This window comes from Misgurnus anguillicaudatus, chromosome 14 (genome assembly GCF_027580225.2).
Source record: "Misgurnus anguillicaudatus chromosome 14, ASM2758022v2, whole genome shotgun sequence".
Classification (NCBI taxonomy): domain Eukaryota; kingdom Metazoa; phylum Chordata; class Actinopteri; order Cypriniformes; family Cobitidae; genus Misgurnus; species Misgurnus anguillicaudatus.
Window position 1 is genome coordinate 35,567,339 of NC_073350.2, and position 21,134 is coordinate 35,588,472.

Sequence of the window (21,134 nt, forward strand, 5' to 3'; positions counted from 1 at the left end):
CAAACAAACACAAAACTACAAAGGAAAACAGGGCACACAGCAAACCGGTAAGACCGAAATCATGACAATAATGTTGGTAAATGTGTTTACTTGTTTTGATACTTTTTTAACCAATTATCTAGGACAGTCCTAGATTAGTTAAAACATTTCAAATTAATGTGATCCAAGTTTCCCATTCATTTTTAATCATTGAGGATTTCTTAAAAAATTTATAAATCTCGTCTCGTTCTCGTGAACCCAATCTCGTGTCTCGTCTCGTCTCGTGGATTAAGTGTCTTGTCACACCCCTAACCAATATATTTATATATACTTAGTAATTTACTTATCAGTAATCAATCGTTTCTAAAGGATTCAAGTGTTACTGCTAAAGTTAAACACAAAGGGATTAATAATTTTCACCTTGCACACAGTGTTTTGATTGGAAAACACTGAAATACACCCCTTCTGGTCGGCGTGTCACATGCGGTGTAGTTGCACAAGTTTATTTTTTATTTTTTAAAAGGTAAATGTAACCACGCTGATTTTAAATCATACAAAGGTGACCAGCGGGCCACCAGTTGACTAGCCCAGAATGAAAGGAGAAGATATGTTGATGGTGGTTGAGGGCTTTTGAAAATCTTCAGATATTTTACTGCTTGATGTAAACCACTAACATAAAGTGTGTGTTTGTGTTTGTGCTGGATTGAGATGAATGTTCTGCATTTATAGTAAAGAAAATAAATTCAATCATTTATACATGTATGATCAAGACATGCTTACTCACACTATTGTTAGATCAGGTCTCCACACCAGATAATATTTAGGATCCAGCCCTGGACGCCAGATCCCGTCTGAAAATATCAGTTACTCAGCAGAGCTGTTAATACAAAAATTAGTCTTCTGTCAGTCTAGTCGTTGATCGAGAAGACGAAGTTTATGATGGTAAAAAGAACAGAATTGTTCTCAGTTGCATGATGTCTCAATGTTCAAACTTCATCTCCCCAGCATAAATTCAACATGCACTGTTATACCAAAACTACTTAACAGTAACAACCCATAAACGTTGGGCTTCCATAAACAAAACAACCTAACCTAACCTAACCCCACAAACATGAGATGAATGACAATGAGAATGCATATGCAAGGAAGAATTAATAAGAAATACAAAATATAGAAATATGATCAATGAATAAATAAATAAACAATAATATATTGATAAAAATGATCAAATAATGAAATTGATATTGATAATAATAACAAATAATCAAGTAATTAATCAACTAATGGTTATAAAATGATTATGTAAATAAACGATTAGAAATAAACTGAAGAACACAAAAATTAAAACATTTTGCACGTGAGGATCTAAGAAAGGATACAAGTATTTATTTTACATTGACACTAGTGTTGTTGGTTGTGTAGTGTTGTTTGTATACTAGAGATTTTTTTTGCCTTAAACAGCTGAACCTCAGTGTGAGGGTTTATATAAACGAGACGTTCGAGTGTCACGAGAACTCTTTATTTCAGTTCCTGCATTACTGCATCACTTTCAAATATTCATTTAACAAATCTCTATAATCAGATTACAATCTAATTGCATTAAATGTGGCTGTGACAGCTGATAAATTGCAGTCATGTGTTTGTGTCTGATGTCTGAAAGTTTGATCTTGCATTAGTACTAATAGGGGTGGTTTCCCAGACAGGGATTAGACTAGTCCTAGACTAAAATAAATGTAAGAGCTGTCCAAACGCTCTGTATTGTGCATTATTTTAGTTGATAATTTGTGTTTTTCAGTAGATGTTGAAGAATCGTGTCTGGTTGGAGATGCATTGCACGCCTCGTGTATCTGATTCTGTAGCTTTTTCTTGTTGACATAATCAGATTTTTACATGAATTTCTGCTGTGTCACAAACACATGTAACACACTACACAGACACTCACGCTCTGTTTGTCATGATTTTGCATTACTCTCTTTCTGTGTAAATAAAGGGTGTAAAAGTCATTTTGATGTGAGGCTGTTTACACCTGATATTAACTCGTGATTTGGTCGATGGGATCACAAGTGGACAACACGAAAAACAGGTGTGAACAGGGTGTAAAACAGTTTGAGCTTGTTCACTTTCAACCACATCTAGAGATGTAGTTACACAGTTATACAGCGAGGTGGGTGGGGTTATACAGCGAGGTGGGTGGGGTTATACAGCGGGGTGAGTGGGGTTATACCGCGAGGTGGGTGGGGTTATACAGTGAGGTGGGTGGGGTTATAAAGTATTTTTGAATATATTACATTTTTTATGATTTTATTAAAAGCGCTTCATGTTTTGTGAACTCAGCTAATGTTTTGTCTTTATAGCAGAATGAGAGTAAATCTCTCTGTGTGTTGTGAAGCACTTTCTCTGTCCATTTATTTTTCTTGCATCTGTTTGCTATTTTTTATCTCTTTTAGACACTCTGCTCTTTCACTGACTACTGTTACACCACATAGATCCTCCAGTGACCACAAGCAACACACACAGACACACAGACACGCAAACACACACACACACACACACACACACACACACACACACACACACACACACACACACACACACAGACACGCAAACACACACACACACACACACACACACACACACACACACACACACACACACACACACACAAACAAAATAAATTACTGTAGTTCAAAACATAGCTAACGCATATTTCAACCATTAAATTGACCATAAGAATTAACATTACTGCTAACTGCGGATCCTGGGTTGCATAAAGCACCTTACGTTTTTCTCTTAAAGGGGCCATGTCACAATATTTTTTAAAGATGTTAAATAAATCTTTGGTGTCTCCAGAGTACACATGTGAAGTTTTAGCTCAAAATACCATATAGATAATTAATTATAAGATGTTAAAATTGCCACTTTGTAGGTGTGTGCAAAAATGTGCCGTTTTGGGTGTGTCCTTTAAAGTGCCCATCTTATGACTGCTTTTCCACAAGTTAAATAGGTGTATGAGTTCCATAAAGCATGTTTCAAAAGTTGTTTGCTCGAAATAGCTTGTAGGAAAAGATTGTTACCCATCTCTAGGAGCCTCTGTTTCAGTGCAGTTCAGATTGAGCCGTTTTGAGCTAGTCATTACATATTTATTAGCTGCTACTCCTTTGATCACGCCCCACTACTAACGTCATGTGCACGTGCATAGTGATATCAGTACAGACCATACTGTGTTATTATTTTATATATTATTATTATTAACGGTTTATGTTGCCAACAGACAAATCATGCAGAAAAGTATCACTAATAAGTACACTACAGGAGAAGAAACTCATGACACACAAAGATTCCAGAGTCAATTGTGATGTAGCAGTCTCAACAATAAACTTGTTTTCCCAGGACAATGCTAACATATTCCCGTTATAAAACATTTTCAAACGCATTATTTTCACAAATTACAGAAATTGAAGACCCGGCGGGGGATGTATACTGCTTGTGGACCGCGTGCTTATTGCTAGAAGCTAGCGGGAGGTCCAGACCGTAAAGTTATAAGATGCTCGGGGGTTAGCCTCGTCAGAAAAGCCGGGGCGGTAAGGCCCGGTCTCGATTAGTTTGGCAAAACACTTTTAGTTTGGCAAAGCACTATTACTTAGTTCTTGTAGAATTGTAAAATAAAGCCGTTAAATTTTTTTAATCTTCGAAACCACGCTGCAAACTATCTAGCCTGCAAAAATATCTATATAGCCTAACTTACTGTCTACAAACAATAACATATACATTTAAAAGGTATAATTTACGGCATTAGCATCAATGTATGATCTCTGTTTTGAGATACAGATGCTCATAAATGTGGTATTTTGTGACAGAAGATGACAACATGCAAAATATAACGTGACTTTTTACCTTTTGTGTTGATATAGCGATCGCGAATCGAATCCAGTCTGTTTCAGATGTGTGAATAATCCATGAAAGTCTAATAAAATACATTCAATGACCATTTTTGTCCACAAATGCGTATAATCCGTCAAAGCTAAGTACATAGTCTGTTGTTTACATCAGATTTCACATGAATGTCTTATCGCCTACAATCTGAAGACTATTTGCGTCGTAACACACTGTATATGAGATCACATTTTAGGTTTAAACTTTGTTTTTAAAAGTAGGCGGGAGTATAATCCATAATATCCAAATAGCGCTGTTATTTCAGTGAGACATGATAACAGCAGGGTGTCAGCGAAGTGACTGACTGCTCTGTGCTCTCTCTAGCTCCTTGGGGGGTGGAGACCTGCGAGTGGGGTGGTGGGCGGGAAAATTCAAACTGAATGTGACGAAACGGCTAGTTACGTCACAACGGAGCTGAGTTTGAACTTGCAAACACTGATCGCAATGATGGTGGTTTGTTGCAATTGAAACTCAATTGTGCTGTCAATTATCTTTTCTCTCTGCACTTAATTGCAGTGACGTGGTTGGACAGTGCAGATTAAGGGGCGGTATTATTATAGTTATTATATATTGTTACAGTAGCAACTTTAGAGAAAATCATGGATAAAGAAATGGATATGGAAAAGAAAAAAGAATGATTTGAATTGATGTCGCTCTACATACGTCATCTGGTGTTAGCCAGGCTACGAAGAGCTAATGGTTACAAAACTGATAAACAGGTGGAGGACCACCGCCAGGCTCTACCAAAATACATCTTTAGGGCGGATTCACCTGTCCTGACTGGAGGTTTAGAGAGCAAAGCTGAACCAGAGAAACAGCATAACACAAAGTGAGAGAACATTGTCTCACATCAAATCAAACTAATTACTGCTATGAGAATAAACTATTTTAAAGATCATGAAAGGCATAATATCTGACAACAAATACAAAACGAAGAACAAATAACAATCACAACAATTGATAAATAAATACATTTAATGACAGTGTTTTTATGTAATTATAAGAGCAAATATAGTAACAAAAAAAATACATACAAATAATAATTAAAACATATAGCAAATATCCATTCATCTAAAATCTTACAAGCTCTTGAAGGCACGTTATATAAGACAATTTTATTAAGTCAGCTTATGTCATTTAAGATTATTACAAGCCTGTGCAGCATTAAGAGGATTCACGAAGGGCGTCACGAGCCATGATCTGCAGGGGTAACCACTGTCCCCCGAGCAAAAGGCCACTGTGGATTCCAGACTCAAAATCTCTCCTGATCTTGCTCTCGGCCAAAATCCTGGAGTCATGTGCACTCCCAGGCCATGATGCAACCACATTTCCTATTCTGCACACACTAACTGCACATTAATTTGAATGGTAATTTTTTCTGTTCACGTATTGGTGCCTGAATTCTGACATGTGTGCCCTCAATTATACCACTTATTTAAGGAAACCCTGCTTTATGAAAAAATTAGGTTTGAATGGCATCCTGTTCATGATGAGATGGAAATGTGACGGTTTGGCTGAAATGACGCAAAGGGCACCTGCAACCCCAATGAATATCTCTGCTCACAGACGATTTATGAATGTGAAAAACATCTCCCACTACAGACTGGAAACTCCCAGATGCAAAAAAACAAAGTGCTATAAGCAGCTGTAACACCGCTGGTAGTGAGTGGTTGGATCCATCTAATCCATAAACTCAGCCATGTCATCACATTTGTGTAACTCTTAAGGTAAAGATTTCACAACCTTAGACTATACTTAGTGAAATCATGACAGTTTTATGCAACACTAAACAGTACAGAACGTGGACAATTACACTTCATTTTCAAAGATTAATATTTGGTTATTATATTTATTGGTTCTTCCTAACCCCAAAATAGCTGGAAGAAATTTGAAAAAAGACAAACCAAAGCTCAGGTCTTCGAAGGTTAAGGGATTCTTAAGTAAAAAATAGATTGTTAAGGGAAATGACGTTTCACTTACAGAAACGCTTAAGTAACACCTAAGTGTTTTTTCTGCAACACCCTTAAGTTTAAGAGAAACATCAGAGTGAACTTAAGGGAAATGACGCTTACGGTGCTTTATGCGACTGGGCCCTGGATATTAAATCCACACAGCGGTGATCAATGCTCATCATCTCCCCTCATCTTTGGAAGTTAACTTCAGGTCAGATGCGTAACCGTGGCAATGCTCTTGCGTCTGATGAAACGTCTATAAATGTCAGTGTTTTCTCATTAAAGTTTGTTTTATAATTGGATGTTTTTTGTATGCTGTGTAATATAAAGGAGAGATTTAAACATAGATGAGATGACAGATATGATCTCAGTCTGATTTGGATCAGAACACACGCACACACAGACTTAGTGGGGACTTTCCATTGATCGAATGTTTTTCTATACAGAACTAATAATATTGTCATTTACTCTAAACTGAACCTTTACACACACACACACACACACACACACACACACACACACACACACACACACACACACACCTTTCCATCTCAGTCAAACAGTGTAACACTGTGTCATTTCATTTCATTTTAAAGAAGTGATATAACAGAAGATCCAGTTACCATAGTGACAGCAGACGGGTTTAGGTCAAACCTGAGCTGTGTGTCTCTACTGTTTTCAGAAATCCTCTGAAGAACTACAGGCACCATGGATCCAAAGTAGTGATTGTCTTCTTTTCTCTATCGTTATTATATCTGAGTGAAATGGCTTTTGAGAACTGATTGGATTATTGGAAGTTGGGCCATGTTGCTGATCTTTTTCTAGGGGAAACAAGTCTCTGATAACCCCGCCCTTACTCCATTCCTTGTGACAGAAAGTACATTTAGATTTAGTCATTTAGCAGATGCTTTTGTCCAAAGTGACTTACAAATGAGGTTAACAATAGAGGCAATTATAGCAACAGAAGAACAGCAATACATAAGAGCACTGGAAATAGTCGCATCAAGTCCATCACAGTATACATAGCCAAGGGTTAGTTTTTTTGGTAAGAATGTATAGATAGAGATCAAGAATAAAAAGAAAAGATAGTAAGTCTTATATAAGGTGGTGAGGTTATGGCGGAAGAGATGGGTTTTTAGCAGAGTCTTAAAGAAAGCTATAGAGTCATTAGATCGTGTCACGACCGGCAGATCATTTCACAGTTGTGGAACAGCTCCTGAGAAGGTACGCGCTAATGTTTTTTTCCCTTTTTGAGACGGCACCACAAGCCATCGCTCGGTGGCAGAGCGCAGGGATCGCGAGGGTACATAAGCCTCTATAAGTAAGTGAAGGTAACCCTAACCCAGTGGTGGTTTTAAAGGCCAGGAGCAGAGCTTTAAATTTGATGCAAGCTGCTATAGGAAGCCAGTGTAACTTGACAAAGAGAGGAGTGACGTGCACCCTCTTTGGCTCATTGAAGACCACTCTTGCCGCTGCGTTCTGAATCATCCGTAGGGGTTTGGTTGTGCAGGCTGGAAGCCCAGGAAGTAGTGCATTGCAGTAGTCCAGCCCGTACAGGACAAGAGCTTGGACTAGGACCTGCGTAGCATGCTCGTTTAGGAAAGGCCTAATTTTCCTAATATTGTAGAGGATGAATTTACAAGAGTGAGCGATGCTCGCAACATGCTCAGTGAAGCTAAGCTGATCAACAATGACCACTCCTAGGTTTTTGGCCGTCCTGGAAGGAGTGACGGTCGAGGAACCTAGCTGAAGGGAAAGGTTGGCCTGAATCTTAGGTTCAGATGATATGACAAGCAGTTCTGTCTTTACAAGTTTAAGGTGGAGATGGTGATCCTTTATCCAGAGTGAGATGTCCCTCAGGCATGCCGAGATGCGGGCAGAAACCATGGGATCATCAGGGTGGAACGACAAGTTGGGTTGAGTGTCGTCCGCATAGCAGTGTTAGGAAAAGCCATGTTTTTGAATGACAGAGCCCAGGGATGTCACTTATATCGAAAAGAGCAGTGGTCCAAGCACAGAGCCTTGAGGCACCCCGGTATCGAGACGTTGGGGTTCGGAGACATTGCCTCTCCAGGATACACAAAAAAGAATAAAGGTCGTTTTGAGGAGGGGAGGAGATTAGCTCTGAAGATTATGAAGTCAAATGAATTAATGATAATAATGAAGCACAAAGATAAGTCATTTATAAAAAAAACACCACAATTTCATGGTCACTTTAAGACCTAGAGCCCCTGATAATGAGTTTGACTCCGGTTCCCACTGATGACTCCTGATAATGAGTTTGACTCTGGTCTAGACTGAGATGAGTTGTAAGTTTGTGCTGGTTTGTGTTAAAGCACTGAATCATTGAATTACTCATCAGTCGTCTGTTATGGTGTAACTGATGTAGGAAGTGCTTTGATGTTTTGATGGGTCTCATCGGGGCTTCTGTATGGGGTCTCTTATTTCATTTCCTTTCGTTTCTAACCTTTAAATCCAGATGCAGGAAGCTGTTAAACCGGGTCACAGAGTGTTGCAGCGCTGCAGTGTTGCACACGTGTGTTTCTCTACATTATTTTCCAACCGCAGACGTGTTGTAGCACTGCTAGGTAGAAAAACATAAAAGAGGAATGTAAGAGAAGCAAACTATGCTTGATTTCAAATGAATAAATTAAGCCAGTAAATCCCATCATCATATCTTACAGTGTGAAATGACATACGCTGATGATTTTAAATGTTCGACAATGATATTGTTTAGTTTCTGATGTTTTTTTAGCTTTCTGTCAGTGCTTGTTTCTGACTTTATTATTATTATTCTGAAGGATGTGTCCATACAGTGAAGCTGAAGGTTTGAAGATCTGCTGTTGTTTAAGTCGAAGCTGTTTGCCGTTTGGTCTTTGTGGTCGAGAGAAACGTTTAGGAGTTTTGCAAAACAGAAAATGGAAAGCTTGTGTGATGCATGCAAGGAACAGAGCAAAATGCAGGTTGTTTGCAGCGGTCCAAGGGCACGTGTGGTTTTACATGGAAAGAAGAACATGTTGTTCTGCTTCTTTCATTTTATCTTTAGATGCACCAATAAAGACATGTTGGCAGATGTTTAAATGCAATTCAGTATTGTTAGATGTTCAGCACTGATCTCAGAGCAGTAGATCACTCAGAAACACCTCACTGAAACACTGTGATTGTAATAGATAGATGCAAATAAATGCTTGTGTTTGACAGACTAACTGCTGCTTATTTCAGGATGAATATTTGTCTACTGGAGTTATTCATTTATAGGATTTTTCTTCATTATATTAAAGTTGATTATTTCTAACCATATAAAAGCACACAGTATGTTGATCATGTAAGTGATTATTCTTTATATTCACCTACTACACAAGCATAGAATCAAAGTTCATAAAAGTCCCTCTAGTTATTCTAGTTATGTTTATCTATTTTGACGTTCATTAATGTAGACATAATTTCTCATCTTTGTCGATAGGAGTCGTAATCTAACATGAACATAATAGATAATAGATTGATTGTGAGAGAGGTTTTATATTCAGCAGATGTCAAGTCTTATATCACAGCACACTTTTTATCATTCATGTTCATTGTTTTCTTCACATGTGAAAAATAAGTATCTAACTTTATGTGATGATGAATAGTATCAGGACTGACCGAGCGTTACAGAAATCAACACTTTCATTTCTATAAGAGAAAATAAGAAGTGAAAAAAACAAATACAATAAATGACTGTATGAACAAGGTGCAAAATAAAACAACAGTGATGAAACAGAAGTGAATGTGTGTTTACAGTAAAGTTAATTCAGTTCATCTAACAGCGTCTGACTCATCGTCTAAAGTGCTAGAGATCTGTGTGTTTCACAGCTTTAGAAATGTGATGGCCGATCTGTCAGAGAAATCAGTGTACTGAAATAACAATAATCCATCTCAAGAGATTTTACACATTTCATTTAATTTAAAATCATCTCTAAGACTGATCAGACTTACTGATGCTTTGAAACTGATGGTCACTTATACAGAAATGAAATTTGACCTTCGACCTTTAATGGTTTCTCCAGACTCCTTTTGTCTTTCATGTACCCAGAAATGTCTAGTTTTCATTTTCTTTCTTTGTCAAACATAAAGCAACAGCAGGTGATCCACATCCATTATCAGGAATGTAAAGGCCGTTCACAGTTTAATGATAACTATAACTTTATTAGCTTCCACATCACCAGACGATAACTTTATGTTAATTTGTTTACTCACTTACCTTCAGTGGCTTTAACTAATACTGCATATTTCCTTAAAATAAAATAAAATTAAGTTTTGTTTATACGGCCCTGAACGCTCAGTTTTATGATTAGGTTTGATAGTTTTCATCTTGACCATTTCATGTGTTGATCTCATGTCCTGTATAATAAACTTTGTTCTCTTGATCCATCTCATGTTACAGTAAAATGATTGAGATGTTTGTATCTGTGATCTGCAGGATAAAAGCTCTGAGACACATCGCATCGCTCCGTCTCCGGTGGTTCATGTCCGTGGATTGTGTGAGTCTGTGGTGGAGGCTGATCTGGTGGAGGCCTTGGACAAATTTGGAAACATCTGGTAAATTTCCCTTTTTATTAGCGTTTTATTATTGGCCTTGATCTCAGTTCAACAGATCCATGTTCGTCTTACAGCTTGAAATGAACGCTTCTGGGCTATTGTGATTTGTTTATGTGAGATGTGACCTGAGATCAACTCAAAACTGCACTCGTCTCGCACTTTTATTTTATTTAAGTTAATGAAAAATAAAACTCAGCACTACACCATCACTTAATATGATTTATATAATACCTGCTTAACTGTAAAGCAAACATTATTTTAACCTGCAAACACAGACTGAATTCAGTAGATCTTACACTCGATGAAGCCATAAAACTCCACACGAATTCTGCAAATTCATTTTTTTCTTCTTCAATGTTAAAAATCACCCAGAAAACAGATTTCACTGTAAGTAAATGTACAAAAGATAAATTTATCCAGTCAAACAGTTAAAGGAAATAATCCTTGTCTTTGGTCTTGGTTGTGAACATCCACTGACAGATGCCTTAAACTCTTCCCCCATTGACAAGTTATCTTATCAATTAAGAGAAAACGCTTTCCTGCCAATGACGAGTTTTTACGGCAATCCATATTTCTGCTATTATTCACCAGGTGGCGCTCTTACCCAACTTATAAAACACTGAAGCATTCACTCATTCAAAAACAGTAAAAACTCTGTGTATGTTTTAATCATCGCTCTGAATCTGATCTCTAACTAAAGTCCTTTACAAAAATGCTATTATTTCAGCTTTTTGCTTAAAATTTGGTATTTCTGAAGAAACCGACCCATATTCTAAGGGTAATAAAAGAGAACAAATGATGATATGATGAAACGTTTGTTCTTTCATTTGATATATTGTATGTTTATATATTTTAAGAAGATCATTTTCTGGAAGGCATTTAACTTTTGTAAAAAAAAATGCTGGCACTCACTGTCGAAAAAAAAGAGTTAACAACAACATTGAACTTTTTTGAAAATATGCTCATTTTCCAGCTCCCCTAGAGTTAAATATTTGATTTTTACCGTTTTGGAATCCATTCAGTCTGGCGCTAGCACTTTTAGCATAGCTTTCCATAATCTATTGAATCTGATTAAACCATTAACATCACACTCAAAAATAACCAAAGAGTTTTGATATTTTTCCTATTTAAAACTTGACTCTTCTGTAGTTACATCAGTGTACTAAGACCGACAGAATATTAAAAGTTGTGGTTCTCTAGGCCAATATGGCTAGAAACTATACTCTCATTCTGACGTAATAATCAAGGACTTTGCTGCCGTAACGTGACTGTATGAGGCGCAATGATATTACGCAGCAGCCGAAATAGTCCTCGAAGTAGCTTTCAATAGCAGGGAATATTTTCAGGCACGTCATAATATCATTAACTTTAGGGGAGCTGGAAAATTAGCATATTTTCCAAAAAATTGGAGGAAACTGTGGTCACTTGCGTAAACATAGCTACTGTGTGTAAGTTAAGTTTTTCTTAAGTTTGACTGACTAATTAATTGGGGCTTTTTGGATTCAATAAGACTAATCTACAGTGTTGCCAACTTGGCGACTTTGTCGCTAGATTTAGCGACTTTTCAGACCCCTTTAGCGACTTATTTTCAAAAAAGCGACTAGCGACAAATCTAGCGACTTTTTTTGGCGTTGTTGGAGACTTTTGGAGACTTTTTACGTGACATTCACTCTTCTCAATGAGCAGCTACCGCTGCTTCTGTGGGCTCCACCCCCGTCCCAAAGCATTCACAGGTGGTCTAGTCCTCGCGCAGCAGAGCAGAGTCTCTCCCAGCTGCAGTCAGGACAGGAGAAGTGGTTATCTATCCGCGTCCAGACGGCATAATCGTGCATGCGGGAATCCGGAGCAGGTGGATCCCGCGATGGCTTACATAAATGGCGAGATGTAAATGTAAAATGGTCTTTGAATAAAATGAATGACTGTACATAAAATAAATGTACTTGAGGGAGCTGAGCAGCAGCACATTTAGAACAGACAAACTGTACGGAGCTGACGCATTAATGGGCTATTTACCTACAAAACAACGCTTCCGATCATTTATCAGTGTATGTTTTGAAACTGGACTGTTTGGACATATAAACATGAACATACACACATTTCGTTTTATGAGAACATAAGCAGTTAAACAAAGAAAACATTTTCAAGCATTCATGTGTATTAAAATAAAATTTTTGACAGTTCAGAGAGAAAGAGAAACGTGAAATAATGTAGTAAGCCAATGTAGTAAAAATGCAAATGCGACGTGATGACGTCAATATTATGCAAATGACGCAATGACGTAATCTAGCGACATTTAGCGACTTTCCAAGCAAGCTTTAGCTACTTTCCATTGAAAATAGTTGGCAACACTGCTAATCTACCTTTCATTAAACTGACATGACACATTTACTGACATCATACTTCAAAATGCTTTGATCAGCTGCTGTTAGCTAAAACTTTGCCCGTGTGTTTTCTTTCTGCAGTTATGTCATGATGATGCCCTTTAAGCGTCAGGCTCTGGTGGAGTTCGAGGACATTCAGAGCGCTGACCGCTGCGTGTCGTGTGGCTCTCAGGAGGCCGTCTACATCGCCGGTCAGCAAGCCTACTTTAACTACTCCACCAGTAAACGCATCACTCGACCCACCAACGCTGACGATCCCAACAGTGGGAACAAAGTGCTGCTGCTCTCCATCCAGAATCCACTCTATCCCATCACTACGGTAACCAAGAGCTGCTGTCTATTATTACCATGGCAACTGGACCCACAGCATCACTATAGACGGTTTCGGTGGCCACAACATAAACAAATGGCTTTTGTGGACCAAACTTAACTGCCTGTAGACTCCTCTCTAGAGCAGATTATTTCTGATAACAAGTTAAATAAATAACCAGTAGATGACTGTAGTTCATATCATAGCTAAAGCGTATCAATCATTACACTGAGCTAACGTTACTGTGTAAAATTAATCTATACAATGTCAACTACAGATCCTTAAATTCTTGCCTGGCTGCCAAATCTACACAGCAGTGATCCATGCTCACCATCTCCCCTCGTCTTTAGGAAACACAAACATTTTTATTTTCCACAAAATATTTGTACCAGAGCTCAGTTTATCTGCGGCGACGTGCATGCGTCCGATGAAGCCGTCTATAAAGTTAACGTCCACATCTCTTCATATAAGTTGTTTAAAACAGCTTACCGTTTATTTGCCGAATCTCCCGCGTCCTTCGTACACCGTCTGTTAACCCTAATGTGTAAACAGTACTGCTGATCAAGACGCAGGTTGTTCCCCAGTTCAGTTCAGTTTGAAGTCATGTAATAAAATATTTGATCTCGAGCAACTGAGCAACTTTCCGCATTTGCCACTGAAGTAAAAATATCAAAATTCAGAGCGTGGATATGAAGTCATAATCCCGCGCGAGGTAACTTCTGCTTTCTCATGGAGTTTGGTACAGATGTGTGAATGATGTCTTACTGGTTATAAAAGTCGAAGCGTCACTGTATGTGTGTGTGTGTGTGTGTGTGTGTGTGTGTGTGTGTGTGTGTGTGTGTGTGTGTGTGTGTGTGTGTGTGTGTGTGTGTGTGTGTGTGTGTGTGTGTGTGAACAGCACATTTTTGTATTTACAGGTAAAGTTATTCTGATAAAGTCATGATCATTTAGAGAAATGACTGTGTGAAAGAGAGCAGCGTTCACTGATATCAGACAGACTTCAGATCAGAACACTTCTGAACATTACATGACTCTCATGAGACACAACAAACACATTATCGTCTGACCTCTGATCAGCAGCTCTGATGTGATTTTACCCTGCTGCTGTATTAAATGAGTTTTACCGTGTTTAACAGGTGTGGTGTTGTGTTTCAAACTCTCCTAGGATGTTTTATACACGGTCTGTAATCCGATAGGAAATGTGCAGCGGATCGTCATCTTCAAGAGGAATGGGATTCAAGCTATGGTGGAATATCCTTACTGTCTGACATCTGTGTGTTTAATGAAAGGTTTATGATGTTTTTTTCCCAGCATTAGCTTTGAAGTTTTTCTTTGACTCGAGTCACATTTGAATCCATCCAGAATGCACAGAAGGCCAAGGCGGCGCTCAATGGGGCTGACATCTACGCCGGCTGCTGCACGCTGAAAATTGAATACGCTCGGGTAAATGTGCAGCGTTCACACACACACACACACGCTTACACACACACGACCGGATCTAACACACATGCAGTGGACTTCTGCTCTCTCATTCCAGCCCTCACGCTTAAACGTCATGAGAAACGACAATGACAGCTGGGATTATACCAAACCCTTCCTACTGAGACGAGGTACAGACACTCTCATTTCTCTCTCTCTCTCTGATGATCAGTTCAGTTTCTTTCTTTTTCTTCATGTGTCACTGTCTGAATCTTTGAGAAGTGAATTGTGTGATTTCAGTGTGAACAGAAGTTGATATCTGCAGAATGAATGATTGTCTGTTGTGTGTTTCTAGAGCGTGGTAAAGGCAGACAGAGACAGGCCATATTGGGCGAGCATCCGTCCTCTTACTCAGATAATGGATACGGTCAGTGTGATGTTTTTAGGTCTTTTATTGACTGATAAACACATCATTAGATTCTTAACTGCTGTAACCTCCAGTGGCTTATTGTTTGTATGAAACATCAACAGGAGACGCATAATAAAAATCATCAGCACTGAGAGTGAATCTGATGTGTTTGTGTCTGTAGGGTCTCACTGCCCTCTGCTGCCTCTGCCCAGTAATAATCGATTCAAACGCTCTTCTCATGACGTCTCAGAGGTTGTGTCGTATCCGCTGCCACAGAGCTCCTCCTACATGGGCCACACCTCCAGCTCGGTTGCCATGGTGAGTGGCCTCCATCCATCCAAGATGAACTGTTCACGCATCTTCAACCTCTTCTGTCTCTACGGCAACATTGAGAAGGTAAAACAGCCTGAATGTCACGTGAACAAGCGTACAGTCTATTCTGTGTACTGTAGTCTTCACACACACAACTATGTAGTAACATATCGTATACTGCACAAATACTACAAATATGCTTTTGCAAATGTGTGTGTGTGTGTATCTGTGTGTGTGTTTGTGTTGACAGGTGAAGTTCATGAAGAGCGTTCCAGGTACGGCTCTGGTAGAGATGGGTGATGAATATGCAGTTGATAGAGCGATCACACATCTTAACAGCATCAAGGTGTTCAGCAAACGACTCAATGTCTGGTGAGGACCACACACACGCACGCATGCACACACACACACACACACACACACACACACACACACACACACACACACACACACACACACACACACACACACACACACACACACACACACACACACACACACACATTCACTAACAACAAATATCAACAATACATTTAAATGCAAAGTTGAAAGCAAATATGTTAATTTGTGACCCATGCTGGCAAAATGAGTCGGAATGAGCAAATTTTCAAAAATGTGTTATTTATATTTCGACATTCTCTATAAAAAACTTCTAAATGCTGTATGATTTGTTGGCATCTGACACAAAATGTTAGATCTACAGCTGTTTGAAGAGTCAGCAAAGTCAGTTTTGAGAAAATCAAGTAAGTTAAAGATTTTTAAGGGTTTAAAACTGAATCTCCACATCCGTACCTTAACATCACAGTAAAACTAATAGATTTAACACACAAAGTCAAAAACAATACTATAGGAAAAATATATGCTCAACTTTTGTCTTTCTTTTATTGTTTGATTGACATTAAGACAAACAGCTTTAAGATCTAATATAATCTTACACATCAGATATTTTTACCCAACAGTTCACCAAACATTCACTTAAAGGCAGGAGTGCACGATATCTAAAAAAACACTTTGGAAAAGAGAGTCGGGCCGAGTACCAAAACACACTTGTAGCTAATCAGCAGTAAGGGACCGACATCGTTGTCTGGGTTGCGTATGTGTGGGGCGGGTCTATCAAAAGAAGGTCCAGATTCTATCGGGCTAAGGGCGTGTTGGTTTAGATGATGTCTTAATTGTCAACATTGGCTTTTAGAGATCATGCACCCCACCTTTAAGACATAACAGATGTCTGTGTGCATACTTCTGTCAGTCAGCGCAAGGAAGATTGTTTACATGTCTTATCGCTCTTCATAACTCTTTTAACATCAATCAAGTCCTGCACTTTATTTTCTAATTCCTGCACGTTTTAAAACTGAAACCAAAATGTCAGATGCACATGTGGATGGAGACACCTCTTTATATTAGATTAAGGGGTTATGAAGGTACACCTCAACAAGGTACAACATACAATTAAAGATCATTTTAGATGTTTAATGACTATTTAGAGCATTGAGATCGCTAGATGAGGGCTTATGTACTTATTTTTATGAAAACCTCATCTTTCAACAAAATCAATATTTATATATTTTCTTTTGCCTCAAAATTAGACCGAGCACATTCTGACTCATTTTGCCAGCACAGATCACATATATATATATATACTGTATATATATATGTGTGTGTGTGTGTGTGTGTGTGTGTGTGTGTGTGTGTGTGTGTGTGTGTGTGTGTGTGTGTGTGCCACTACAGTTGTCTATAGTGATTCTTGTTTGGATTATCTGTGAAATAACCCAGAACGAGTGCAGATTGTTGACAATTATTTGATTGATAAAATATCACCTGCTTGTGTTCTGTGTGTGATGTCTGTCTGTCATTTTCTTCTTGTGCTTCCACTTTATTGTTGTTATTTCTCTCTCTCTTTCTCTCTCTCTCTCTCTCTTTCTCTCTCTCTCTGGTCAGCGTGTCAAAGCAGCACGCTGTGATACCCAGTCAGGTCTTTGAGTTGGAGGACGGAACCAGCAGCTACAAGGACTTTGCCATGACCCGTAACAACCGCTTCACCAGCGCCGGTCAGGCCTCTAAAAACATCATTCAGCCTCCGTCCTGTGTCCTTCATTTCTATAATGTCCCGCCGTGTGTCAGCGAGGATGATCTTCAGCAGGTGCGTCACATCTCTTTAGCAGCTCTGACACTGCTTTATAACTCATAGTTGATCTCTTCTGTCTATTCACACATGATATTTAGTGAGGGTTAACAACGGGTCGGTTCAGTTCAGTCAGTGACCTTCAGTGCAGGTTCAGATGTGTTTTTTATCACAGGACTCTGTAGATCATTTATATTCTGTTGTGTGTCTCAACAACTCCCTCTGCTGGTTTCTCTCCTCCAATGTCACATTTTGTGTTTTCACAGTTATGCACAGAGCACGACGTCCCAGGATTCATCAAATACAAAGTGTTTGATGCCAAACGTAAGTTTATATCAGCTGCCGAGGTTTGTGTGTTCATGTATATCATACAGGAGACTATACTGATACTACATGTTTGTTTGTATCTGCAGCAAGTTCAAAAACCATCTCTGGACTGCTGGAGTTTGACAGTAAAACTCACGCTGTGGAAGTTCTGACGGTTCTCAATCACTATCAGATACGAATACCCAGTAAGCAAACACTTCACATTTACATAGCTGTGCGTCTGGCACGAGTCCTCAGATTTGAAGTAAAGCGTCATGACATCACACATCCACCTGTAAACACTGTGTTGAGATCAGTCCGGATTTGTTGTTTTACAATGGTTCAAACCCATACACACTGAAGCTCTGTTTCTCCACGTCATCACATCTCTGAGACGGAGCGAAGCGTCTGCGGGCGGAGGGTCTCACATCATCACTTTGTTCTTTTTTGCTGTTTTTGGTCGTCTTTGTTTTTTCCAGTACACGTCTAACCGGAACTGAGACTCGTCTTCTGGATATAAAACATGACGATGTCACAATAGGCGGTGCCAAGAAGAGCAAATGAATGATTTTAATCCGTTTCTCTGGACGTCTTCGGTAACAATCTGACACGTCAAACGTGTTGGGTGGACATGGAGAGCGATGGAGACTACGTGCTTATGCTGTGTCATTTACATATGTATATGTATGGCATCAGGTTTGGGTAAATGAAAGCGCTTAACTAGTGATGTGACCTGTAATTGGTCATAGGTTTTTATTAGAAATGGAGGCAGTTTTAATGAGATGATAAACACACTTTTGTTCACACTCAGTTCAGTGATGATGAAGACGATCAGATTGTGCTGAAGTGTATGAACATGAATCACACTGGACAACATCATCAGATGTATATGTTTAAAGGGAAACTTTACCCGTTGAAACATTCATCTTTATTGAAAGTGGGTCGTATTTGTAGTCGAAATGTAACATAAATTCAGAATTTGGTCCCTAGTTGACCGAAAAAAGACAGAATGTGACTTTAGGGCGCATTTGTATGGAAAACTACAACTCCCACAATGCACAGCTCTGTAAGCCACTCCCACTAATTCAGAACACCACTCAGCTGTATGCTATTGTGTACATAAATGCCATGTTAGTATAAGAAAGAAAATAGAAACACTCACTTTATAGTCAGACGTCCCTGCAGGCTTTGGCTGTCGCTTTCAGTTTAGGATTCTAAAATATATATCCAGGACGCTGCTGTCCATATACGATACGAATCTTGGGTGGTTGGTTCACCACACAAATGAATTGTGTCATAGGAGCAGGCTTCACTCAGTTTCTTATTTATTTTTAAAAGCACTTGGCCAAATGTGTAAATAATCCCAAAGAAGAAAATGCTGCACACAAATGCATCCACCGCACAAACACGCCGTGCAACAAACACACACGTACGCAAAGTACCTCTCTTCCCTGAGACCATTCACCACACAAAAATCAGATCAGGATATGGACGTTTGTGTGGTGAATGGTCCCGAATTTCTTTCAGTAGGCACACAGCGAGAGTACAGGCACTACTAGTCCGTCCAAGCTTGAGCCAGTCAGAGGCTGAGGCTGCGACCTCCTCCCCGGGCTTCTCTGCTTTCTGATCCTCCATCTGCCTCAGCTCTTCGCTGTATTGTGTACTTCCATATCATATCGATTACCTTCCGCTATTATTGTAACATGAAGTCTGGCTCGCTCCACATCGTCTCTTAGCTTAGCATAAATATAACGGCTGATCGTTTTTTTTTCGAGTATGTTTGTGTATTTTTGTAAGTCCCACCCACTGATCTGTAATAGGTCTGTAGGGTGAGTGGGTCCCACCCATAGCCCCACCTTGGAAAAATGAGGAATGAGTGTTTGTAGTCTTTTGCCTTCGACAAAGATACAGCAGTTCCTTCTTTCAATGACCCAAAATAAAGCGGTGGGCCCCGCGAAGCAGTGGGGTTGCAGTGCATTTTATACAGCTAAGGGGCGTTGTTAGGCACAATGTGAAGCGGGATGTCTAAAACCCCCTTGGCTGTTATGGGGTGCACTGTGGCCCCACTGCTTCGTGGGGCTTATTGCTTTTCTAAAACGGTTACTTCATATGCATAACGTTAGCAGGATTTCATAAAATAAAACACAAATAAGTTGTAATTATATTAGTACAAATATTACTCTTCCGCCAAACAAAGTAGTTCCTCAGAATCAAGTGTGGTTGCAACAGAGCGCAGTTCTCAAACAACACAGACGCAGCAAAGACACAATGAAAATATGATTAAAGACGGTGGTGTTTATTTTCATAAATCAGTACGTAGCAACAGTGGCGCAGTGATACTTCTGTAATGCGGTCTGAACCGTGGGGTTACCGGGGTATTTTATCACAGCTTAGAACGCGTTTCAACCAATCAGAATGAAGAACCAGAACGGGCCGTTTTATAATGCCGATTTTTACATCATTGAAAGAAGGAAGCGCAACACTGACATCTGTATTTTTTCCGTCTCAGGGGAAACTGAGGGAATCATGCATGACCATTTAAAAACATGACTGGGGTTCTAACGATACAAAGCTTAATGCAAATGGGTGAAGTTTTCCTTTAAACATGTGTGAACTAAACATGCTGCTGTTTTATATTCTTTTGTTTTATTTAAATAAGAAATGAGATTTTCAGCATAAAACATTAAACTGATGGTCATGTCATGAGAATCTTTTGAATATCTGATCTCACGTCTTCAGTTGAATCAATGAAAATCTTTTGTTTAGAAAGTTAAACTGCTTAATGTTACAAACCTATTTGGATCTGATGAGTACAGCAGAATCTTACATGTCGTAAAGTTTTTTTTTTAAATAAATGTCAAAAGGGTAAAAGTTTTTCTGGTTGCAAAATGAAACAATCTCAGATGTGTGGACATCAGGGTAAGACAAATTGTCTGATTTTCATTTGATCAGACGTGGACAAACGTATCAAACGCTGACCTGAAACAAGAAAGAAACCTCCTGAAGATTGAAACGGACAATAACTGAATATTATTTACTACAGTAATCATCATTTATTTCGGCTGTATATTTGATGTAATTGACACATCAGCACGTGTGCAGTTCACTGTGAGCATGTCCTGTCATCAAAACATTCACAGGTCTATAAAAATCTGTCATTTTATGAATCTTTTGTTACAATAATAAACGTTGAAATGATGTCATAGTTTCAGACAGACCTTCAGTCTGAAGATCCACATTCATCTGTGTGTGTGTGTGAGGGAACAGAAGTACAATCATCCAAACCGGTTTGGTTTGATTTGAGCATGAGATGAGTAAATGATAACAGAATATGACATCAGAGAGAGCCAATAATCCTCATCATGAACACTTGTGAGAACATTCTTGACCTTCAACAGTCCATGAAATAAAGATGTAGATCATCAGAACCAGA

The 21,134-nt window shown here is 39.0% G+C and overlaps 1 protein-coding gene across 1 annotated transcript in view; it reads left to right on the plus strand.

Moving 5' to 3' along the window:
* The window catches only part of LOC129427786 (heterogeneous nuclear ribonucleoprotein L-like), a 33,103-nt gene extending 11,969 nt beyond the window's left edge, over positions 1-21,134 (plus strand). Inside the window, exons 2-13 of the mRNA XM_073876423.1 lie at positions 10,324-10,442; positions 12,905-13,142; positions 14,299-14,384; positions 14,480-14,576; positions 14,671-14,743; positions 14,908-14,979; positions 15,143-15,357; positions 15,524-15,645; positions 17,212-17,413; positions 17,662-17,719; positions 17,809-17,905; positions 18,037-21,134. Coding sequence (XP_073732524.1) covers positions 10,324-10,442; positions 12,905-13,142; positions 14,299-14,384; positions 14,480-14,576; positions 14,671-14,743; positions 14,908-14,979; positions 15,143-15,357; positions 15,524-15,645; positions 17,212-17,413; positions 17,662-17,719; positions 17,809-17,905; positions 18,037-18,094 — 1,437 coding nt within the window. The 3' untranslated portion in view covers positions 18,095-21,134. The remainder of the gene's footprint in view (positions 1-10,323; positions 10,443-12,904; positions 13,143-14,298; positions 14,385-14,479; positions 14,577-14,670; positions 14,744-14,907; positions 14,980-15,142; positions 15,358-15,523; positions 15,646-17,211; positions 17,414-17,661; positions 17,720-17,808; positions 17,906-18,036) is intronic.